The sequence below is a fragment of the Penicillium coprophilum genome, assembly GCF_028826855.1.
Source record: "Penicillium coprophilum strain IBT 35676 chromosome Unknown utg000004l_segment0_segment0, whole genome shotgun sequence".
Classification (NCBI taxonomy): domain Eukaryota; kingdom Fungi; phylum Ascomycota; class Eurotiomycetes; order Eurotiales; family Aspergillaceae; genus Penicillium; species Penicillium coprophilum.
Window position 1 is genome coordinate 2,833,008 of NW_026622723.1, and position 24,424 is coordinate 2,857,431.

The 24,424-nt window shown below is 48.5% G+C and overlaps 8 protein-coding genes across 8 annotated transcripts; 2 read left to right on the forward strand and 6 right to left on the reverse strand.

Moving 5' to 3' along the window:
- Window positions 1–433: 433 nt before the first annotated feature.
- Window positions 434–5,029, forward strand: N7500_005504 (ubiquitin-binding TORC1 subunit KOG1; the record flags this gene model as incomplete). Its single annotated transcript, XM_056676649.1, has 5 exons — window positions 434–889; window positions 951–3,988; window positions 4,046–4,379; window positions 4,442–4,779; window positions 4,840–5,029. The coding sequence occupies 5 exons, from the start codon at window positions 434–436 to the stop codon at window positions 5,027–5,029; spliced, it is 4,356 nt and encodes a 1,451-aa protein (XP_056531649.1).
- A 1,090-nt stretch (window positions 5,030–6,119) lies between these two features.
- N7500_005505 (uncharacterized protein) lies at window positions 6,120–7,717 on the reverse strand (the record flags this gene model as incomplete). Its single annotated transcript, XM_056676650.1, has 2 exons — window positions 6,120–7,558; window positions 7,621–7,717. The coding sequence occupies 2 exons, from the start codon at window positions 7,715–7,717 to the stop codon at window positions 6,120–6,122; spliced, it is 1,536 nt and encodes a 511-aa protein (XP_056531650.1).
- A 1,764-nt stretch (window positions 7,718–9,481) lies between these two features.
- Window positions 9,482–12,178, forward strand: N7500_005506 (PA and RING finger domain protein; the record flags this gene model as incomplete). The annotated part of the gene is made up of 3 exons (XM_056676651.1): window positions 9,482–10,810; window positions 10,851–11,773; window positions 11,833–12,178. The coding sequence occupies 3 exons, from the start codon at window positions 9,482–9,484 to the stop codon at window positions 12,176–12,178; spliced, it is 2,598 nt and encodes an 865-aa protein (XP_056531651.1).
- Window positions 12,179–12,538: 360 nt separating this feature from the next.
- On the reverse strand, window positions 12,539–13,520 carry N7500_005507 (uncharacterized protein; the record flags this gene model as incomplete). The annotated part of the gene is made up of 2 exons (XM_056676652.1): window positions 12,539–12,924; window positions 13,013–13,520. 2 exons carry the CDS (start codon window positions 13,518–13,520, stop codon window positions 12,539–12,541), a joined length of 894 nt encoding a protein of 297 aa, XP_056531652.1.
- A 417-nt stretch (window positions 13,521–13,937) lies between these two features.
- On the reverse strand, window positions 13,938–15,568 carry N7500_005508 (leucine-rich repeat domain-containing protein; the record flags this gene model as incomplete). The annotated part of the gene is made up of 2 exons (XM_056676653.1): window positions 13,938–14,889; window positions 14,979–15,568. Coding segments are annotated over 2 exons (1,542 nt in total), but the record flags the coding sequence as incomplete, so codon positions are not given.
- Window positions 15,569–16,447: 879 nt separating this feature from the next.
- On the reverse strand, window positions 16,448–16,786 carry N7500_005509 (uncharacterized protein; the record flags this gene model as incomplete). The annotated part of the gene is made up of 1 exon (XM_056676654.1): window positions 16,448–16,786. The coding sequence occupies one exon, from the start codon at window positions 16,784–16,786 to the stop codon at window positions 16,448–16,450; it is 339 nt and encodes a 112-aa protein (XP_056531654.1).
- A 2,800-nt stretch (window positions 16,787–19,586) lies between these two features.
- N7500_005510 (ABC transporter ATP-binding protein) lies at window positions 19,587–22,022 on the reverse strand (the record flags this gene model as incomplete). Its single annotated transcript, XM_056676655.1, has 1 exon — window positions 19,587–22,022. The coding sequence occupies one exon, from the start codon at window positions 22,020–22,022 to the stop codon at window positions 19,587–19,589; it is 2,436 nt and encodes an 811-aa protein (XP_056531655.1).
- Window positions 22,023–23,579: 1,557 nt separating this feature from the next.
- N7500_005511 (MGR2/ROMO1 family protein) lies at window positions 23,580–24,216 on the reverse strand (the record flags this gene model as incomplete). The annotated part of the gene is made up of 5 exons (XM_056676656.1): window positions 23,580–23,703; window positions 23,782–23,872; window positions 23,930–23,959; window positions 24,028–24,054; window positions 24,150–24,216. 5 exons carry the CDS (start codon window positions 24,214–24,216, stop codon window positions 23,580–23,582), a joined length of 339 nt encoding a protein of 112 aa, XP_056531656.1.
- Between the last annotated feature and the right edge of the window lie 208 nt (window positions 24,217–24,424).

Genomic DNA, 24,424 nt, shown 5'->3' on the forward strand with positions numbered 1-24,424 from the left:
TTGATCAAACGTTTATACTTCCTCAAATGCCAAGACACCATTCTGAGTAATCCCCGGATAATCTATGTTTCCGCATAGCACCTCGCCTTTCCGAACCACATCCGCTCTAGACGCAGATAAGCTCTCTTTGGACCAGAATCCATAGGCTGTGCGCTGAGTTCTCTCTGCGCTCCTGGAATATCTCCAGGGCAGTCGCAATTTGAGATCAGTTTGTCTTACTATAAATTCGACCTCTAACATTACTCGGGCCATTTCATCATCGGTCTCTTCCCCAGCTTCAGTCGATAACATCCAGACCCTCGCAAGCGAACCGGAGGAAATTCACTAGTTGTGACCGGTGACCGACCGGGGATACCTGCGGCCTACCTTGACATACGTTCCAGCCTTTACTCCCCCCTCAGTACTCGTGTAACACAATGAACGATCATACAACATGAGGGATCCCAATACCGATATGGAACAAAACTCACAACAAACGACCAACGGGTCGACGGTCTCGCGTCGCAATCCGAATAAATCGGTCCGCGTCGCATTCGGTCCTGATTTAGAGACCACGATCCCTACCCGCGAAAGATCTCCAGCTCCGTCGAGTGGCCATCAGCGTTCGCTCACAGCAGTTGAACATAAGCACCCCACACTGACACCACATGGGCGCCCAATTAGCTCATCTGGAGAGAATAGCGCCATTGGAGAGATCCCACCCCGCCGCCCATCGCCTCGAAGATCGGAGAGTAGCCGGCCGGCTATGTTGAAGAGAGCCAAAAGTGACTATGGGCCAAGTCGGATAACTTTCGACAAGGTGGTGGGCGATGACGATGAAGATTTTGCCATGCGACATGGGTGGCAGGAGGAGTATACATCTAGCGAGTATCTTAAGATATTGCATTCGGTGAGCATGACCAGTCTGATCATGAGTTTCCGGAAGCTAACACAGTACCCGCTGGATATAGAATTTCTACATGTATTTCACCGAGAAACGTCATGAGACGAACGGCATTCCCAGGGACCCGGTTGGGAGTTGGCCAAGTCAGGACTGGCGCATGAAAGATCGCCTGAAAACTGTGTCAGCGGCTTTGGCCATCTGTTTGAACATCGGAGTCGACCCTCCCGATGTGGTCAAGACCAACCCAACATCGAAGCTGGAATGTTGGGTAGACCCGACTTCTACCACAGGCGGTGGTCAAAATAAGATCATGGAGCAGATCGGCAAGAAGCTACAGGAGCAATATGAGACCTTGAGTCTCCGAACAAGATACAAGCAGTATCTAGATCCATCAGTTGACGAGACGAAGAAGTTCTGCATTTCACTTCGCCGTAATGCCAAGGACGAGCGAGTGCTTCTACATTACAATGGACACGGAGTGCCGTTGCCAACTCAGTCGGGTGAAATATGGGTCTTTAACAAGAATTATACCCAGTACATACCTGTCCCACTGTATGATTTGCAGTCTTGGCTAGCTGGGCCTAGTCTTTTTGTCTTTGATGTTTCACATGCGGGCAACATTGTCCAAAATTTCCATACTTTCGTGGAAAAACATGAGAAAGAGAATGTTGAGGCTAAGAAACGAGACCCGAATGCTGTCATTCAGAATTACGGTGACTGCATCCTCCTAGCCGCGTGCCAGAAGACAGAGTCCCTTCCGACCAATCCGGACCTCCCTGCAGACCTATTCACATGTTGCTTAACAACACCGATTGAAATCGCCCTGCGCTTTTTCATCCTGCAGAACCCGTTACGCACAAATATTTCCATTGACGACTTCCGAGTTCCCGGTCGACTTCAAGATCGTCGAAGCCCTCTTGGAGAACTGAATTGGATCTTCACTGCAATTACTGATACAATTGCATGGAACACCTTACCCCGGGCTTTGTTCAAGAAGCTCTTTCGACAGGATCTAATGGTCGCCGCTCTTTTCCGCAACTTTTTGCTGAGCGAACGTATCATGCGCACATATAAGTGTCACCCGATATCTTCCCCTGAATTGCCAGACACACATCATCACCCTCTATGGAAAAGCTGGGACCTTGCAGTCGAAATGGTGTTGTCGCAGTTACCCGCCCTCATCGATCAAGAGGAAGGGCGCCGGCAGTACGAGTACCAGCACTCGGCATTCTTCGCTGAGCAACTCACTGCTTTTGAGATATATCTCTCGTCCGGTCCTACGGAGAAGAACCCGCCAGATCAGCTTCCCATTGTCCTCCAAGTCCTCCTGAGTCAAGCACACCGCTTGCGAGCCTTGATTCTTTTGAGCAAATTCCTAGACCTCGGCCCATGGGCTGTTCACCTTGCCCTCAGCATTGGCATCTTTCCCTATGTCGTTAAGTTGCTGCAATCAGCAGCTCAAGAATTGAAACCCGTGATGGTTTTCATTTGGGCAAGAATCATGGCAGTCGACCACACTGTACAAAATGATTTACTGAAAGACAATGGAATTCACTACTTTATCTCAATTCTGAACCCGTCTTCGCCCATCCCTGTGGGAAATGCCAGCGAACACCGGGCCATGTGTGCTTTCATAGTTTCGATCTTCTGCAAAAACTACCCCCAAGGACAGAATGTCTGCCTCTCTGGTGAATTGTTTGATTCTTGCCTCAGGCATCTTGGTGATGTGGAAAATCCCCTGCTACGGCAGTGGTCCTGTCTCTGCCTTAGTATGCTCTGGTGCGAGTTCCCGGAAGCAAAATGGATGGGCATTCGATGTGCAGCCCCCGCTAGGCTCTGCGAGTTGAATTTTGACCCCGTACCCGAAGTTCGCGCTGCTATGCTCCACGCTGTGACTACTTTCTTGGGAATTCCAGATCTGACAGACCAAGTTGCACAGATCGAGGAGACTTTGGCATTGGCAGTCTTGCCCATGTCTGCCGATGGAAGTGTGGTTGTGAGGAAGGAGCTTCTAGTATTCTTCTCAACCTTCGTCAGACGCCACCAAAACAAATTTTTGGTCGCGGCATTTGAGGAGCTTGAGGAAGAAAAGCGAACCCTGTCTCATCGCCGGCATAATGAAACCTCTCAAACTAGCCGCTCCGAAGGAAAGGTCGTAGCACCATCCTCTCATGTGAAACAGCCACAACTCTCTCGCAATACAACTTTCGGGGCTATCTGGAAGCAGCTGCTGGCTCTCTCAGTCGATCCTCATCCTGATATCGCGCAGGATGCTGCCGTTATCGTTGATTATATTCACCTTGCCTTGTTGGAATCCCCAATGGCGCCACTCACTAACAAACTTCAGAACGAGATTCTGGAAATCACAGGCTTGACAAAACTCCAACATCACGAGCGAACTGAGGCAAAGAAAACTGCGCCACCTTCGACGCCTCCCGTGTCTGGCACACCATCCTCAAAACAAGAAGGCTATCTTTCTTTGGGCTTTAGGCGAACTGCCAGCGTCGCTGCCTCCCTGAAGAACCTTGCTTTTGGTAATTCAACAGGAGACCCATCATCGGACAGTTCAAACCCTCCTTCTCCTTCAACCGGCCGTATGACAATTACCCCACGCGGCCGAGCCCCTCCGGAATGGACCCGACCCCCAGAAGTAAACGACCATGTTGCTCCCACAACGGGATACAACCAGGCCCCGATTCCCACATCCCGAGGGTTCGAACCCAAAGGTTTTGATGTTTTGCCAGTTATTCCTCTAAAGAGTAGATTCCTAGACTGGTCCACTGAGGTAATCCCGGATTTCGAATCCATCAAGTCCCACAACTATTATTACCTACATTTACTCACCATCCACAAGTATTTCCGGGAGCCCCAGATGAAACCCAACGAGCCGGATGAGCCTGGTAGCTCTGACTACAACCAACGCCTCTGGAGACGTGGCCGCAACGAAAAGATCATCGCCGAGACCCAACCCCTCAAAGGAAAAGCTGGAGCGAGTCGGTGGGATAACTCGGTTGCTTTGCTATCGAATGGTAGCCAGCCGCATAAGATGTGCTTCCATCAATTCGAGGATCACATTGCTGTCGCAGATGATCGGGATACGATTTCGTAAGTACCAACAGATCATCTGCTCTTCATGTTCTTCTAATCATTGGTACCGTGTAGGATTTGGGATTGGCAGAGCCACAAACGCCTCAATCAGTTCTCAAATGGCAATCCGGCCGGGTCAAAGATCAACGAAGTCCGATACATCAATGAGGATGACCAGGCATTGCTTATGACTGGATCCTCTGATGGCGTAATCAAACTTTTCCGCCACTACGAGACTAACAAGGATATTGAAGTGGTCACAGCCTTCAGGGCCCTCCCTGAACTGATCCCAAGCAATCGCAACGCAGGCCTTGTGCTTGATTGGCAGCAGGGTCAGGGCAAAGCTCTCGTTGCGGGCGATGTCAAGGTCATCCGTGTCTGGAATGCTGCTACTGAGGTGTGCACAAATGTAAGTCTTCAACATCTGGTCTCACAGAATGTATCGCGTTCCTCACTAAAGTTCAACAACAGGATATTCCTGCACGATCTGGTTCCTGCATTACATCCTTGACATCTGATCAAGTAGCGGGCAACATATTCGTTGCCGGTTTCGGTGACGGTGCTGTGCGAGTCTTTGATCAACGGTTGAAGCCAACCACGTCCATGGTCAAGGTTTGGCGTGAACACAAGCAATGGATTACAAATGTCCATATGCAGCGTGGTGGTTTACGAGAATTGATCTCAGGTGGCCGTAATGGTGAGGTCCGACTTTGGGATCTTCGCATGGATAGCCCGATTTCCACCATCTATGCCACCAAAGACACCCTTCGGACGTTGAGTGTTCACGAGCACGCACCCGTCTTCAGCGTGTACGTTTCGTCCACCCCAATCTTTCGATATCTTCATTGTGCAAAGCTAACACGACGCAGGGGTACAAATCGCCATGAAGTCAAGACTTTCAATGTGGACGGTACCTATCTTTCTACGTTCGAGCCATACTCAAGCTTCCTTCATCACAACCGCTCTTCGCCTATTGCCAGCACTGCCTTCCATCCCCACCGGACTGTGCTTGCCTGCGCCGCATTGAACGACCATCATGTAAACCTCGTGTCCTGCTAATTCCAACTCAGCTCCGAAATTCATGATACCTTCGTGTGGTGACCTTCATGGCATCGTTTCTTTCTCCTGTCCTAATATTACCATTTCTGTAATATGCGTCTGCATACCCGACGAACAAATCTACACGGCGTCTTGGCGATTGTCTTCATGAACCATACAATACACTGATGCCTCTGCGTTGTCGATTTTTGCTTCCTTGGGGTTGCTTCACTACCCTTTGATATTCATGACGATCATCTATCTATTCTATTTCATGTGAGGCAGTGTACCCAGTTTCGGGTCTATGAACTTCTTTTTGCCCTTATCGTCTTCCATTTCTTCCTCAGTATCAAGCACAATACTTGTTGTAATGGGCGCTAGGCTTGTTTTCTAGACGGGGGAGCGTATAATGCTTGAAGTGCTCGTGCCTACTCACTTTAGCAAAGGTGGGCACATAGCACCTGAGGTTGTCCTAAATTGACTGATAGAACAAGTGACTTATCTTTTTCCCTTTTATATTTATTTAGCTGTGCGGAGTAGACTGGCCATTTCTAGTTTAGTCTCCGTTTGTCAAACCCACTTTCTGGCCCTGATTAATTGATCTCTCCCAGACATCCTCTCGGCTGTCGATATATTTTTGCCTTCCAGCCGTTACCCTATAACACAACATAAATTGTATCATATCCAGCAGCTGATATCACGCAACATTGTATACTTCCCAATTTATATATGTCATTTGATGTATAACCTCGATATGGTATACCAGCTCTATGGGGAAGAAGCCAAAGAGGGCAAACAACGTCACGTGGATACCTTTGCATGTGTACGGAATAGATGTAATGACAATGTGGAAATAGGTAACTGCACAGAAGGGACGGCAAAGAAATGATTGTTGGAAGAGCTATTATTATCGTCATAGAAAAGAGACATATAAATACGAAGCATGGGCCTGATTCTTTGGAGCTATTTTTATCATTTTCTATATTGTAGTAATAAGATAAACAACGGCAAAGGATATTGATATTGGGTCATTCTCATAAAACTTTCAAAAGATTAAAGACAAGCTAGGAATACAACTCTGGAAAAGGTCATAAGGTCACTCATTAATCGCTTAGTAGTTGCGCTGGGTGCCGAGGGATGATGTGTGTTCGTCAACCCTGGGGTCAAGTTTGTTCAAGAGGTCAGAGCCGTGAGGCCCAGAGGTCTTTCCAGTCTTCGAAGTTGACTGGTTGTAGCTGCTGTCACCGCCTCCGTAGCTGTCATTGGCACCATAGTTGGATTGTCCGGTGGAGCGGCCAGTGTTGCCGAAATTATTGCCTCCAGAGGCAGTGTTGCTGGAGCCGTAGCCGGATTGTCCAGTGGAGTGGCCAGTGCTGCCATAAGTGTCAGCTCCAGAGGCAGTGTTGCTGGAACCGTAGCCAGTTTGGCCGGTGGAGTGACCGGTGGAGCTGCCATAGTTGTCGCTACCAGATAGAGGGTTGCTGGAGCCATAGCCAGTCTGTCCAGTAGTGTGGCTGGTTGTGTTGCTAGAGAGGGGGTTGCTGGAGCCGTAGCCAGTCTGTCCAGAAGAGTGACCAGCGGAGTGACCAGTAGTGCCGCTCGACAGAGGGTTGCTGGACTCATAGCTAGACTGTCCGGTGGAGTGACCAGTAGTGCCGCTCGACAGAGGATTGCTGGAGCCATAGCCAGTCTGCCCAGTGGAGTGACCGGTGGAGCTACCGTAGTTATCGCTACCGGTCAGAGGGTTGCTGGAGCCATAACCAGTCTGTCCAGTACTGTGGCTGGTTGTGTTGCTAGAGAGGGGGTTGCTGGAGCCGTAGCCAGTCTGTCCAGAGGAGTGACCAGCGGAGTGGCCGGTGGTGCTGCTCGACAGAGGATTGCTGGAGCCATAACCGGTCTCTCCAGTAGAACGGCCCGAGGTGTTGCTGCCGTAGGTTTCTCTGTTGCCAGACAAGGGGTTGCTGGAGCCGCGGTGGTCGAGGTCGCTATCGACGCGGGGGTCGGCCTTGTTGGCTAACTTAGAGTCATGGGGGCCAGCATTAATGGTGCTGGATCCAGTGTTGGATCCGTAATTGCCGGATGTTCCCGAGCCGGGGCCGACATCAATTGGGCCCTTGCGGGCGTCATGGATGGTGCCAGAGCTGTGGGCACCGTGACCAGTGCTACCAGTGCCGTAGTTGCCAGCTCCAGTCGAGGTACCGGTCTCATAGCCGGAGCCAGAGTTGAGGCCACCAGTACCAGAGCTGTGGCCGTGGCCAGTGGTAGAGCCAGTGGTCGCCCCGGAGCCGTAACCTCCAGCACCGGTGGTGGGTGTATTCTCATAGCCGGAGCCAGAGTTTAGACCAGTGCCAGTGCCAGAGCTATGGCCGTGGCCAGTGGTAGAGCCAGTGGTCGCCCCAGAGCCGTAGCCTCCCGCGCCGGTAGTGGATGTGGTCTCGTAGCCAGGGCCAGAGCCAGAGCCGTAAGTGTTGGTGTTGTTACCTCCACTAGTAGAAGTGTATTTGCTGTTGTCTGTGGTGTTGTTTGAGGATCTGTAACTATCCTGGGCATCTATATGAGTAACAAGTCCTGTTAGTATCACGGCGTACGATGTCTCTTGAAGAAGAACGAACCATCAATCTTGTTGGATGCCTTGGAAGAGTCATGGGTGGCCTGCTTATCATGATGGCCGGTCACGGCGTCCTTGACCTTGTGGATAATGCTTGACATGATGGGTGGAAATTATGCTTTGGTAAAGTTGGTTGGAGATAGTGATGATAGTGAAGATATCGAAGTCAGATGTTTTTGTATGGAAGAAGAGAAGACCAAAGTGCATTCGGTAGGGAGTTTATATATGCTTGTCTTTGCTTGTACTTAGAATAATCCTTGCGGAGACTGAGTGACGCCATAACGCGGGGGTTCCACGAGTACAATCCCCGGTGAAACATGGACGGGAGCTCTCCGACGGCCCCATTCAAGGTTGTCATGACGTTCCAAACGGGTTTCCACATACAGATGCGAATTCTTGGCTGAAAACGAGAGCTATATCAATGTCATTAATCGTCATGTTCCGGATCTGCAAAACCAAAAACGCCACTTGAGCCAGCTACTTGCAAGGATATCTTGTAGATCCATCGACCCAAGGGCTGCAGGGCTGGAATTTCATGTTACATAAGTGGGTTCCCACATCTGGGTTCCACGAGTGTTAATTCTCCGAAGCATTATGTGGGCAAGGGAAATGAAGCTATCAGTCGAATATCACTTTGTGTTCATTGTTGAGTCCTTGGCTCTTTTACTCCGATCGAAACAGTAAGCATATGCACAGAGACATTGCAAATGATTCCAATATCTGTACGGAGTACTATGTCCTTTTAGGTTAGCATACGTCATAGATGCCCCAAGGGGTAGATTACTACGCTAATCCCTATACGGTAAGTGGGCCAAGCTTTATCGATGTCCAAAAATATCTTACGGGTGTATGCTGGATATCCTTTGATATCCTTTGATATCATATTCCCTATTGCAGGGTATATGCACATATATGATTCGATCGGTTATTACAATAGTCTCATATACGGATACATACTACGTTAACGTGAATCAAAAATCGAAAAGGCGGTGGATTACGTAGCTGCCTAGCAGTGATGGCATGATCGGCGGTAGCTCTGGGCGAGAACCTCGGAAATCTCAACTTTATATATCAAATAATATATGCATGTTATTGCGAGATTCTAAGGTCCGAGAGGCATTACTGTCTTGTTATCATAAGATGACATGGTATGAGTTACAGAATTTGTTAATGTCTTAAATTCTCATTCCGCTCTCATACTACTGGAGTTTGTGTGTTTCAGCCAGTATGGAATCTTTATTTCAGCAAATATTGCATCATTCCACCTACAAGCATATGATACTTGGTTGAAAACAAAATTGGGAAGTGAACTATACAAGTGGTTAGATAATCCGCCATAGCATCCATTCAAGCTCTAAAATTGTGGCTGTTCCAATGTCGTTCTCCAATCCATGGATGTATGTTACAGCTACTTAAGAGCGTCATGTGATTCGAGGCATCAATGCCAATATAATGCCTCAGGCTTCAAACACATGACACGGCGGGCATGCCGTCACCTGCCGACCCGGGGTTAGATAATCCATATCATGAGTTCACTTCTCCTTCTACATCTGACTGACTTCACTCGAACTCCCGTCTCTCTTCTCCTCTCCCTCGCTTTGACTTCCCCCGCGCTTACGTTGGCTGTAATCTGTCGACTTCCTTCAACCAGCCGTGGTGCTGCTCATTGCACTCGATGAGTGGCGGCCTGCTAGTCTGCCGCCAACCGTTGGATTGGTCGTAAAGAGCCCACCCGAAAGTACTGTGGTCCAGCGGAGCCGCTGGCATCGTCAATCATTCACTCGATCCACCCGTCCTTGCTGTGATTAGATATCTCCGGCCAAGTCGTTTTTCAATTTAAGTGGTTTGAATCATATATCAGAGACATGCGACCGCCACGCTTGCTCATCGTCCTCTTCTGCCTAATCTTCTTTCCGATTCTCCTCACCTTCTTTTCCGCCCTCACATCGCCCAACGTAGCAACGCCCAATACACTCGCTGGTCAGACAACTGGGCTGCGCGCTTTATTTTCTTTCAACATACCATCATCCCTTTTCCCTCCGTCGGCCATTATTAGTCTCACTGATGACAACTCGACTTTCTTCCTCGCCCGGCCAGCGGCATTTGGCCCGCTGCTTCCAACAAAAGGCCTCAGCGGTCAGTTATGGGTGGGAAGTGGCTTTGGTGAGGGTGGATTAGCTAGTATGACAGGGGAACTAGGCTGCTCCGATATTCCCGGTTGGGGTGAGGGCGCCAACCATAAGAAGCAAGACAAAACCTCCAGGAGCGCGGAACAGAGTTCCAGAATTTCCGGAGGTAGTACAAGGAATGATCAATTATCAAACCGCCCGCGGTCGGTGTCGCAGGCCGATACCACACCTCAAAACGATAGAGATGATCCAGCCCACCCACCCTTGACGAACGATGGCACCGACGATCATCTACATCATTCACTTCCTGAGATAAATCAGAAGTATGGAGACAACGTCCAAAACAAGCCACCTGCGCATGCCGACATCCAATCGCTACAGGAAACTGCCGAAATACAGGGTAAGGTGGTGCTGTTGAGTCGAGGTGGCTGTGGGTTTTTGGAGAAGGCAAAGTGGGCCCAACGACGAGGAGGTGTTGCTTTGATTGTCGGCGACGATACTCGAGGTGGCAACTTGGTCACTATGTACGCACGAGGCGACACATCGAATGTCACGATACCGGCATTGTTCACATCCTACACTACCGCTCATCTTTTATCGTCATTGGTTCCCGGACATGCCAGTGGAACTGCCGGCTTGGGCGACGTGTTCAAATCTTCACAAGCAAAGTTGGCAGGACAAGCTGATGCCGACAAAGAACGGGTGGTAACTACCACAGCAACAACTATTCCAACTCCGACTGCCAGCAGTCATTCAACAACCAAAGACAGACCTGCACCTACGTCTCACTCGAATGGCGGGATTTTCCGCGCAATTGGTGCATTTCTGGGGTTGTGCGATAAGAATGGAGGTTCGCGGCATCTGGAAGACAGCCGACGTCCGCCCAGCAGCGGCAACATTGACTGGATCAACCCTGGTTCATGGCATGAAAAAGAAGACCCTTCAAACGCCCGAAAGAGATCAACGGATCTCAATAATCGTGGTCGGACCAAGGGTGACACATTCGACAGCCACAAGGCTGATATGTCCCCTGAAAGTTTTGAGGATGATGACTTTGTCATCGGGGTTCAGGATTGGAGAGATCCCGACTTGATGCCCCCCCAAGAGTACCGCGTCCCCGACAGCTAGCACCTCTGTAACTGGCAAGGACACCTCCAAGGCTGCCAGTGCGGATAAAGATACTGCTTCCTCGCCTAATGGTCTTCCGGGTGGTAGCATTACACCAGGAAGTGGAGAATACCAAAGCATCGATAAATCCAGTGCTAGTTCTCATGACACGCGCCTCAAGGGATCCAACAAAGGTTCCATCGGAAGTTATGGGAAGCCTGAATCTTCCACGAAGGGCTGGTTCTCGAGTCACTTTGGATGGGGAGACAATACTCATCAAAACCCTCAACCTTCTTTGTCGCCCTCACTCCAGAAAAACACAGCATCGAACCAGAAAATGCAAAATAGCCCTCACTCATCGAGCCATCTAGGCGGGGAGACTTCCGAGCACGAAGGCCTTTGGGTTACCATGACGCCTACCAGCATGTCCACTAGTCCCTTTTTCGATACTCTATTGGTCCTTGTCGTCAGTCCACTACTCACGCTGACGGTGGTTTATGCTCTTTTGCTGCTCCGGTCCCGAATCCGTCGTCGTCGCTGGCGTGCCCCGAAGTCGGTTATAGAACGACTTCCTGTTCGAACATACCATACAATTGCTACCACTTCTTCATCGTCTTCCAACTCAACTCGTCCCCCTAGTCCCGGTCCTCTCTCTCCGACTTCCCCACTCCTTGGCAATGAAAGCCGGCCTAGCGCATCCCGATCAAATAGATCACGTTCACAAACCTTTTCGGGCACTATGCTAGACTCATCTGCCTCGCCGAAGGAAGAGAAGTGCAATATGCAAAACGGATCTACGTTGTGGCGACGCAAGTACACAGGAAGACAAGTGGAGTGTGTCGTATGTCTTGAGGAATATGTCGATGGTCTGAGCCGGGTTATGAGATTGCCATGTGGCCATGAATTCCATGTGGAATGCATGTAAGTGACATGAAAGAACTCGGTCTTTGTTTTGACATTCTACTAACCTCTTTTCTCAGTACTCCCTGGTTGACTACTCGTCGACGAACTTGCCCAATTTGTAAAGGCGATGTTGTCCGCTCATTGTCCCATTGTCAATCCGGTGACTCTCAGGGTCGTCGTGAGCAGTCCAGTGATGATGTCCAGTCCACCCAGTCGGTTTCTCAAGGCAGCACATCCTCTGCTCCAATGCAAATTGAAGGCATCAATGACGATGCTTTGGATGCTGAACAAAATGCAGGTCTACTTGGGGACCATGCAAATTCTGCCCCACAGTCAAGCTGGCGAAACCTGGCTACTCTTAGCTTTTCCGCTCTGAGTGGCGATACGATATGGCACCAGGCTCGTGCGGACCGTAATCGCTAATATCTATATTCTATCCACTCTTTCTTCTCTTTTTTTTTTCACTCCTCTTTCCATGTGGGATTTGCTCTCCTTGTATCGAAGCATACTGTTTTAGCGATGGTTTTGATTTTCTTATGATTTGAATCTGCTTGGCGTTGGGTGACTGATCGGCGGTCTTGCAAATCGCCTGCAAGCATTGTTGAAGCGGCTGGGATATACCGCGGGTCAATCGTTTTCAAAACTTGTATGTTATGTTTTTTGGTAAGGATATCTGAATGGATTCAATTGGCACTTGTCATTACTATAATCCATTAATTTAACCATATAATCACACTTTAATGATGAACTGGCAAAGCATTGTCCAGACTAAGACCCAATGCCTCATTTCTCAATATAGACATTCGCAGCAATATCCCCGAACACATCAAGTGCATGAATCAACCGATCACGCACCAATTCAACGCGAGGGATCATATCTCGACCCAGAGGTAAGAATTCCTCATTCTCACGCCCAACACCAACGCCCTCACCAACGACAACTTCATAAATCACCTTGGCACCCTTATCCGTATCACCATCAGCAACATGCTTACCACTCTTTATAGCCTCCATCATTTGCGTGGCCTCAGAGCCAACATAGTCCGCCGGTAAAGGTTTAGCAGGAGAAAGACATCCACGTCCAAACTGTGTGTTGAACACTCCCAACCACACCGTCAGAAGACGGACGTTGAAAGGCGCAACTTCTTTAGCGAGAACTTTACATAAACCTACATAACCATCAATATACGTCAAAAAATGAGGCATATTACACACACCGAGGAAGAAGAAGGAAGGGTAAGAATGAGAAGAACATACCATCCATAGCAGCCTTCGCAGCCGCATAAGCACCCATCCGCTCCCTGCCCTCCAATCCAGCCCCAGAACTAACATTAACAACAACTCCGAACCGCCTCTCCCGCATCCCAGGCACAATCGCTTGGATCAACCGACTCGGTCCAAAATACACCGTCTCCATCTGTGCACGCACCTCCTCGTCCGAGAATTGCTCGACGGCCCCGAGAATCGCGTATCCGGCATTATTGACCAGCACGTCGATTTTATGTCCTGCAGAATCGAGGGTAGATAGCAGCTCAGAAGCTGCGGTTGGGCTGTCGACGTCTAGTGGGTACCATTCGCCCCCGTTATGGGTAATCTCTGACACTAGCTCTGGGGTGCGGGAAGGTTGGCGTGATGTTGCGAGTACCATGTGGCCGTTTGATTGGGCTGCGCGTGCTAGTGAGAGGCCCAGGCCGGAGGAACAGCCTGTTATCAGCCAGGTTAAGGGACGGTTGGGTTTGGTGAATGTTGGGGCTTGTTCTGCCATGGTTGGTTTGTGAGTGGTGTTGGGTGATATATGATGGATGGGTCGTGTTGTTTGTTTGACTCTGTGATGTCTTCTTGTAAATAATCTATGGTTCAGGATGATATGATGCCAGGATAGCACTGCTCTTTTATATCACATTCCTACTGCAAGCCTCGGACTTAGGAGCGGATTTAAGGCAGTCACGGACATTAAAGAATTTATATCCTTGTAGTACGGGAAGTATAGCTAGGTACGGAGTAGAGGATAAGGTACTAGATATAGTCATCATTCTATACAATAAAACCCCGGGCAGAAAAATAAAATACAAGGTCCCAGCACCACAATATAAACATGCAAGCCAGATACCCACAAAGTGAACCCCGAAATAAACAACCCATCACTCAAAGGAGAGAAAAATCAATGATATGTTCAACACACTGGCACACACGACAAGCTACAACCAAACCGCCGGAACGGTAAAGGTCGAAGCTTCTCACCTGGACAGCGAGGCATCTTCATCCCATTCTCACACGGGGTAAAGTCCCACCACTCCATCCATTCAGTGCGGGGAATCACATACTCACGCTGGCAAACAGAGCAGGACTTTCCACCTGCAGCGCGCACTTCCCTCGCTTGTTGCAGCAAGGGCACTATCAGCGCCGGATACTCAGCCAGCTCTTCGTCGGTGGTTTGCTCCAGGTAGGGGAGCTTACTCACAGCACGGAGTGCGAGTTCGCGCAGGGATGGGGCGTTGTTTACAGTAGATGCCAGTTCCGATGGTGTGAGAGTGGGTCTGTTGCGGGATAAAGTGTCTCTGATGGGATTGCCCTCCATATTCATATAAGTGATCGGGCCTGTTGCAACGTGGATAGGGGTCCAGCCCTCGTTGAGAGAAGATCCCTGCTCTTGGAATTGGAGCGAGGGAGATGACTGCTCATCTGATGAGTCCTCGTCGTTGTCTATTTCCTTTTCATTGGTCGGTTTATAGTGCCATTCTGCAATCTGCGCTTCTTCGATTGGAAGGAATGGGTTCGGGCGTACGGTCAGGTGTTTCAGTTCGCCTTGCTGCATGAGTTTGAGGACCTCCCAAGGAAGAGAGGTCAATTGGTTGACAGAAAGGTTTAAGACTTCCAGGGCTATCAGTCTGCGGACTGTAGATGGGATTTCGGTCAGCTTGTTGTTTCGCAAGCTGAGGACTTTGATGTTGCTGAGCTCGAAGAGATCGTTGTGCAGGGTTGATAGGGAGTTATTGGGGAGATATATGTGAAGAAACGGCTGCAGAGATGTGAAGACGTTCTCTGAAACCGGGGCTTCCTTGACTGATGGAAGCTTCGTTAGGTGTTGTAAAGGTCGTAAGAGGCCGGATGGTATAGTTCTTAGATGGAAGTCACTGCGCAGGATAAAAAAGCCATTAGTATCATTGACTCGGATCAGAGGGATATCGGATGAATTAAAACATCAGATGGAATCAGAACATACCCAAGATCAATGCTCTCATGTCCCTTATCAAGACAATCGCTGACAACCTCCCGCGCAAATCGATGAGCATCGGATTCTTCAGGACTTCTAAACACCACGCGAGTCTGCGCAGGCGTGTTCTCTATTTCATTCATGAAAGGCGTGGAGCTTCCAGGCTTTCTAGGATCAAGCACAGACTTGCGCAAGTCTTCCCCCCACGCCGAGCCATCCTCTGACGGCAAAAGCGACTCAGCACCAGACTCGTCACTCCCCATCCACACACCACTATCAACATTCCTCTTGTCTTTAAAGTCAGCCCTTTTCCGCTTCGGATCTATCACCTGCTCCCCCCACCAGGTCCCCCGATACCGCCGTTTGCGACCCGCGCCTGACACCGTCGCATGGTAGTTCTCCAACCCAGAAGCGGGGATATCGTCACTGGAGAAGAGCGCAGGATCACTGGATGGCTGACTGGAGCGGTCATCGAAGCGCGACAGTCGCTGTGCGCGCTGGAACGAGGAGAACACCGCGCCTGTCGCTGAGGGGTTCGCGGTTGCGGGTGAGCGATGCCGGATCCGCCGCGGCGGTGGGAGGGGGATCTCGCTGTCCATTGCGATTTCGATTTCGCGATGTTCAGACGAGTCTCTCGTTCTGGGCCTGGATCATTAGGGGTTCTATTCAAACACAGGATTATCTGATGTTCAGAGTTGCGCGACGCGTTGTGGAGACCCGCGATGGATAGGTCAACAAACGCGCTAATAGCGCGATTGGGGGAGATAAGGGTTTAGTATCTGGAATCAATTGAGAGACCTGTCATATCTGAAAAAGAAATCGTTCGAATGTTGGAAAAAAGAGATCAGATCAAAAGATAAGATCCGATCACACGTGCACGGGCATCAGTTGACCCCGGAACGAATGGCGTCCCCGCCCTGGAATGTTAGATCGACATGATCTGCTCTCTATTCTACTCTGTTGTATACATCGGTGTTTACAGGAAGTCCAACATATCAAAGGAGAGAAGAAATGAAGTGTCTATATTCTGTGGATGACTCAAAAGTTGACATGCAAGTGGATCTCAGCCAGATCAGTCGACTCAGAAGTCACCCACGACAAAGTATATGGACAAACGAATTGAATGAAACAGGGGTTGAAGAAGAGAATAATAACATCAACTCATATCGGTCCAAAAAGTCATAATGAAATGAAAAAGAAAAAGAAAAAGAAATGGGGGTATTTGAAAAGCGTTAAACCGTTTCCTCTCCGAAAATGGGTTCTTCAGCCAACCGAGAGGAATAGAAATGTTATGTATAAGAAGGGGGAAAGAAAGAAAAAAAAATAAGCTCCCGGCTTTGCTGTAGATGAACGGTATTCAACAAGGCAGCCGTGATGCAGTATGAATTGAGCGCGGTGTTAAATCTTGACAATGGCCTCAATTCATGATCGTTGCCTGCTTGAGGGCTTTCTTGCGAGTCGCGAGATTGCAAATGTGATTACAGGGCTTGGCCCATCATCACAACGATATAGCCAGCGGCAACCAAAGCAGCCGGCATGCCAGCGCCAATGTTGGCTGCAGCACCGATCGAGGTGGCAGCAGCGGCAGCAGACGTAGAGGAGGAGGCGTTGGACAGAGGAGTTGAAGTCGAAGCAGAGACTGTGCTCATGCTGCTTGCCTTGGAGCTTGCGGTGGAACTAGGAGTGGGGGTCACTGAATTGACGCGAACCAGAGTCTTGGTGATGGTCGTGGTTGCAGTTGAGGTAACAGTATCCTCTGCAGCCACATATGGAGCCGCAACCAGGCAGAGAGAGGCGATGATAGCAGTGAACTTCATGGCGTTTTTGAAGTGAATATATGGAAGAGGGAGCAAGGTTGAGTCTCAAGGTTTGCTATGAAACGTTTGAAGTATGGGATCTTGGATAGAATAGATGTGTTTCAAATTTGATCGCAAATAGGTGAGCGGCAAAAATGTTCGATGTAAAGATCGTGTAGAGCACTGCTCAAGGAGTATAAAATGAGTGAAATGAGTGTATCGAGAAAATCTCTAATGCGCCTAAGGGAAATAAAAAAAAAGAAATTTTACCAGGATGTGGCAAGCCCAGACTTAATAAGAGTCCAGGCACGAGGACGTCGTCCACAACATGGGGGTAACAGGGCGATTCGTCCATCAAAGAAGTGCTGTGGCGCTTCTGCTTTTTGTTTTCTTAGATTATTATTGATTTTCGAGTGGAATATACTCTTCCTATTGGCCCCTTAAACACGCGGACCCTGGAACTAACCATTGGGCTCCATCTCAGACCGATGACCCTTCAGAGCCCTAAAAACAAAGGGTCTTCCGCACAGACTTTTGACGCCAGGGGTAAGAGTTTGTTGATTACTACTCCGTGCGGTGTATGCCATACGTTCGTTGCCATCAGTTTTCTAATTCCAATGAATTATAGCCGGAAAAGGCTTGGAGGTTCGCCTTTGGCCCCATCGCCCCGTGTCCCTCAAGTGCAGCTAATACGAGAATTCTTCGCCTACGTTTACTCCATAAGTTTGTGTAATTTCAGCACTTCCCGATCCCAGTCTAGTGAGGAATTTCAATCGTGGAACAGGTTGTTGGTCTTGTGTGTTTCCCTAAGCGCCTTTGTTGACTGTACTCCATACTCCGTCTTCTATTTGGACGGGCTAATTTTACCTCATTTTGTCTTATTACCCCTAGAGTGATAGAATGACGATTCTCGCTGGGCATCATGCACTACTGCAGGTGTTCACTCTCCCTCACGGAGGCTTCCGTCAGTTCCGTGCCCCTGGCGTCATGTGCAGGAACAACGATTGGTGATTCGGTTAATCTTAAACATAACAATAACAGACATTCTATGGAATATTTGACTTTGATCTAGATCTTACATTCTACCTTGTAAAGTGATTCCGGTTCCCCCGTTAGCCGAGATTGAGATATGCCTCAATTTCCGGTTCCCACACTATCAGGAAAAGGCTCTTTTGCTACATGTTGTACTCTATAAGGTTTTGTAGATCGCTTCCATAGTTCCATTCAGGTACCTAAAGATGAACTGATCAGCGCTCGGGCCTACTGTGTTGGGCATCTCTACTCCATAGTGTGAGGGTCCGCTCAGGAAGGAATGGTGAGTCATTCCATGTTGTTCAAAGGTTCTCTGTCATTTGTATTCATAATATCATCAGAGTACTTCGTACGGAGTACATTTTAGTGAAAACATTAATCCGGAGTCTATGTGTTGGTATGAATATGTTGAAAGAGGGGTCTTTTTCAGGGGCTCTGCACTCTTTGGGCTCGCAAAGCCCTATGTTCTCCGTGTCCACTTTGAACACGAACCTCACGATACGAGCTATACTCCGTGTCAATTGGAAACTCAAGATCCTCATTCACTCCATAGTCTGAATACCATGGTCTGAATACCATAGTCAGCACTCCATAGTCATCTGTCTAAGATCATTGGATCAGGGAAAAAGAGAAGGGGGCAATGAAAACCAAGTAGAAAAGGCCTCTCTCTTATTTCTTTGTGGCTTGTGCTCAATCTAATCTTACTTTTCGTGCAATGAGATTGTATTGTCCGGAGTAGCCCAAAACAAGTGCGATTAGGCGATTGAATGGTCAGGGTCTCCAGTGCTAGATACTGACAGTAGGGCAAGAGGTTTGAAGGTTCTTGTCTTTAAAGAATACAATGGAATCGATTTCGTACTAGGTCATGTACTCGTATTCATCTCAGTTGCTGGGACAATTTCCTACTTGCTACTAGTCTACTCCCTACTTGATACTCGTACTCCACATAAATTATGCTATGGGCCCGTCCACTCCTGGTTATGCCCTGTCACGACGCCTGCAATGCATAAAGCCCAGAGCGAGATTCAGCAGTCTCAGCAAGATGAAGGGTATGGATAGAAGTGTGTGTGCGTTAAGCTCTTCACAATGCCATGTACAAGGGTATCTGTGTATACCTTCTTGATTCATCCATGAGTACTTGGCAAGGCCTTAAGGGGGAATTTCCCTTCGCGCATGGACTTTGATCAAATTTTGATGGCAATCAAATCTCGCACATGACTTCGACCATGAATTTCATATGAAAGAAAGGACAGTGGTTATCCAGCCTTGGTTATATATCTATGCCGAGAAAATGGTAGTTTTTGAGAGCGATGTTGTAAGGGCTGGATGGGAGATATATATTGGTACTCATCGCCATTTCATTGATCCATAAAATGCTATACTCTTAGCTGCATCCAGGCCAATACACATCATGGTTGTCTCTGGAGATATCTGTCATTGTCTAGATATATTATGAGACTCATATAGCGCAGTCAATTACAGCGCGACCTTCAACTGAAATCCACATTTGTATGCTAAAGATGACCACAGGCAAGATGACGATCACACCGGGACTGGACAAAAACATGATGTTTCTCGGGGAGGGTTTGTGCTCTTAAGGAGCTGGGAATTACTGGTACCGCTTGGTCTTTCATGGAATATGTAATGATTCTATACGCTCTAGCATTATAAGTAAAGATTGTATGTAATTTTGAAAGCCCAAGAATATCAAAAGTGTCAATTTCATTATTTGCGATTCTTTTAAAATATCGTCCCAGTCCTATGATCTCGAACTATTCCAGTTTCTTGCCTACAGCGCGGGCTTTCCACCATTGATCCCCCCGAACTGGTTCTGCCAGAGGTTCTGATATCTTCCACCCTCCTTCTTCAGCAGCTCGTGGTGTGACCCGCTCTCCACTATCTGTCCCTCATGCACAACAAGGATGCGATCGGCGCTGGAAATAGTCGAAAGCCGATGCGCAATCACAAAGGTAGTTCGCTTGGTTCTCAATCGATCCAGCGCAACCTGGATATCCGATTCCGTGTTCGAGTCTACGGCGCTCGTTGCTTCGTCTAATAGAAGAATAGGGGACTTCTTAAGGAAAACCCGAGCAATGGCTATGCGCTGTAGTTCACCACCCGACAGCTTGACACCCTGCTCTCCGACTGTGGTGTTGTATCCATCAACGAAAGTGAGGATTTTCTCGTGAATAGCTGCGGCGCGGCATGCTGCGTGGACCTCTTCGTCCGAGGCTGAGGGCCGGGCATAACGCAAATTCTCGATGATAGACGCATTAAACAAGACGGGATCTTGTGGGACGACGCCGATAGTCTGTCGTAGCGAGCTGAGGGTTACGTCACGGATATCTTGGCCGTCGATCTTGATTTGGCCCGAAGTAACATCGTATAGTCGAAGAAGAAGTCTGAGAATTGTTGTCTTCCCAGAACCAGTCATACCAACTAGTGCAACCGTTGTCCCGGGTTCAATAGATATATCCACATCCTTGAGGGTCTTTAGCCGCGTATCATAGGCAAAGTCAACATGATGAAATGAAACGTGGCCATCGCCAGATTTCAGTGGCATAGCATTTTCCCTGTCATTGACGCTGGGCTTGGATTGGAACAGGAAGAGTAGTCGCTCGGCATCGACTAGATCAGAGACAAGCCAACGATATTGTGCGGAGAGGTAGGCCAAAGGAGAGATGAGTGATGACCAATACTGAATGAAGAAAACAAAGTCTCCCGTCGAAGAACGGCCCACGGAGATCTCGTGTACAATGAGCGAAGAGAGACCAACGAAACAAATTGGCTTGAGTAAATCTAGGAGTGATTTGCCGATTGCTCGGCGTTGTCCAAAACGGGCGCTAGCTTTCAAGCATAGGTCCACTGCTTCTCCAAAGCGAGACCTTTCATACGAGAACTGATTGAAGTATGTGACTGTCTGCCAGCCTTGCACGGCCTGATGCATAATGCGAGTTTCGTTTCGCTGTGTCTGTGTGACTTCACGTCTGGCGTCCATGTTCCAGTTAGAGGTGAAGACCTCGGCCGCAACGTAAGCAATAGATACTATCACCACCAAAAGGGAGGCATAGGCATTGAACTTTAAATAAAAAACAACACATGCAATAGCCAGGTCAGCCACTGTCGGGATGATATCTAGAATGGCAACTTCTAACAGATTGTTCAGCGCTCCACCTTGATCGATGGACTTCATCACTTCTGCCGAGTCATTCTCGATATGGAAATCCATTGATAGATTCATGACATGACTGAAGGCAGCATTGGTGATCTGACGGTAAGAGAACTGCCTGATCGGAATCTTGACGAGGGCCTCAATCAGTCCTAGCCCAGCTCCCCCACGAATGAGCTGCAGCAGCGCCCATTTTCCTAGTGAAGCATATGGGGTTTTGTTGGCAAAGATGCTATCGGTCACATCTGCAAGTTGCTGAGGAATGAGAATATTCAGAGCTCGGTGGCATACTAGACAGAAAATGCTGGTAGCAATACAGAGCTGCACTTTGCGATTCTTTCTGGGGATCAGATAGGGCAGAAAGATCGAGAAACCTTTCAGATAATCCCACCAGCCCCCAAGCGACTGCAACTTCCCATTGCGGAGTCTTTTTCTGCGTGTAGCAGCATCATTCTTATTTTTGTCTGTGTCCGAGTCGCTCTCGCTCTTGGAATCCACACTGCTATTGTCTGACTCATTGCCATTCGCTGCACCATATCCTGTGTGATTACCATTTAAGAAGGGGCGCGACTCCTCCGATGTCTTTTTCTTCCTCTGTCTGGTTTCAGATAGGATCGCAGCCGTCACAAAGATCAGCAGGGCAAGCCGGACTGCGGAGAATGTGATCTGCGTGATTGGTACCCACTGTCTCGGTTTGCGATACAAGGAGAGCGCAAGGAGTGGAACTTCAAAACCAGCGGTGACCAACGAGACTCCAGCCACTTCGTACTTGGAAGGATTTTGTCGTAGCCAAAGTGCAGTCCATACAACCGCTTGAGAGGTCATATGCACAAGGAACGGCTGAGAGCTGTCCAAGTCATCGGTGATGAATTTGAGAACTGTTTGACTGACATATGTGAAAATGACCAAGGTAGTTAAGATGACTCGAGGTCCCCTGCGGCGTTTGCGAGACTTTCTTTGCTTTACCGGATTAAATAAAATGCAGATGACAATGTAGAGGCTTGATATCAAAGTACAGCTATTATGAAGGGCCCGAGATGCTAGCTGAGTAGTCATGATGGGAAGTTGGGAAGGCTTAAAGAACTACCCCTAGCAGACGTGGTTTCTTATATATTCCCTAATTTTGAGGCTCAACTCCGGGGCTTATATCAAGAACCTTGGGGTGTTGGCCGAGTGATTCCTCATTGGATGGAGCTGTCAATCATGCGCATCTCAAGTTGGCTGTGCCAGGGGGCTGGTGTCCTAGCGCCTATCGAAACAAAAATGGATTCTGATCTTAGACCTGGAGCAAAAAAGTATGCATTATTGGGTAATCTGCGGATCGAACTAGAATCCAGCCGCTCACACCGTAGGTCGATGCTCCTTACTCCGTTTGTTGCGCTTTGATTGGCGAGTGTGTAGACATGCCTTGCTACTCACATTGTACTTGGTACAGTGGACAAACATACGGAGTATAAGGGGGCTGACTGTATTTTCAGTGGCTTTTTCGGGATGAGCAATGAAGTAATAAAGCTGATGATTATGAATAACACTGTACGGAGTAGTCATCCTCAGGCTATTCTCATACTGCGACCGTACTTGTGCCATCCAATCGCCTCCGTTGCCCATACTCTGATGGTACATACCCGTCTGCACATGTCCAGCCAAATAGCATAGTTCCCAACTTGGATAATCTGGGATTAAATATCTGAACTCCCCGAGTGCAGTTAGAAGAGCAATCCAATATGTCCGCATCTACATTCGGAGTCCACCGGACAAACACGGAAACAAACAGAAATGAATCGCCGGTACCCCGTACTGCGTGGCAACTTACGACTTGAGATCCTCTAGAAAGTGACCGAGTATGTTTTCATAGCTTGGTGACTATGCTCTAGGCAAGGTAGACTAGGCAAGGTAGAAAATAACATGTCACTATAGATAAGGAAGTTGAGTATATCTAGGCTTAGACGAAAGTTGAAATGTTATTTAGCGTGAGCATTGAAGTTGACCCCAGGTTTACATTTGAGCCGCACCTTCAAAGCCAGGTCTGAAACAAAATAGGCACCTCAGTCATCCAAGACAATCGGCGCCTTTATTCAAAGCTTGATCAAAGTAGCCATGCTCAGAACCAACCAGATTGATTGCCACAACTTTGAAGGTACCATAGTCAGACTAAATCATACACAAGGATCTTTGGCCTGGTACAGAGTAATATATCTCCCTTTAAGCTGGATACAGCTTCCCGATAATAGCGAAGTATATCGCTGGGCTGATTCACAAGCAGGGGAGTGCCGTTCCAATGATAGGACTTGGATTGTGGAAAGCCGCAAAAAAAAAAAAAAAAGAGGGATATATTATCACAAGAACGCCTAACATGGTTGGAACAACTGAGACAATTGAACTTTGATATCCATGTTCTGGGTACTGCTAGATTATGTACATCGCGTGCTGAAGTAACAGGTACCCATGAACCTGTCTGTCACAGCCATCTTTCAGTGGTTGTCCTGTCTCCTGAAACCACCTGAAAAAGTATCTCTTAACCATAGAGGTTATATCGTACAAGGGACGTCGCCAGGGTGTGGTCATGTCGCATGTTTCTCGAATATAGTCTTGAGACTGCGAGAAAGATTGTGTTCACTGGCGCATGGGCCGGAGGGGGTTCTGTCGGGGGAGCATCATCGGGGGTCCTCGAGCACGGAGCCAGGCATCGTTGCGAGGTCCTTCAGAGCGAATGACACTACCGATGGACATGAAGAGTCTATTTGAGAGAAATTTGATTAGCTAGTGATTCTCAACCAAAACAGTACAGCTTCCAAGCCTAAAGAGTCAACCATACCCGAAAGTGGCACCTGAACCCAGCATGTACTTGCCCAAAGTCCGCATGACACCGTTGGGGCCAGCACCGTACTGGAAGATTGTAACAGTTCCTGCCCTGTGTTAGCTTATCCGATCCTTCTTTATTTTTGGAACTGAGTGGGTCAAACCAATAATGAAGCCCATGATGCCACCAACAGCTGTGAGGAGAGCTATGTTAGCAAAAGCTCTTGGTGATAAAAGGCTCGGTGGGTTTGCGGTCACATACTGGAACCCATCATGCAGCCCATTTTCACTAATAGTCTGTCAGCACATTGAATCCACATGAATATCACACCTCAAAGAATCAAGCGCGGTGTGATCTACATCACTGGGTTGTAGAGGACATACTCTTGTCGAATGTTGAGGGAGCACCCCCTGGGCCCGCTTGGGCGGGAGGTCCAGCAACCACAGGCATTATGAGAAGCTAACAAAAAGCTTGTAAATCAAATTAAAATAGCAGGTAGCAGCTATGAGCTGAATGAGAGATCCCGAAGTGAAAGTCAAGGAACGAGCTCTTTTTCCTCCCCGGCTTGATGCTTCTCCGCCTTGATCATCACGTGAGTCGACGGACTTTAAAGTGCACACGTGCCGACTTCGCACGTGACCTATTTTGCCTGGCGGCG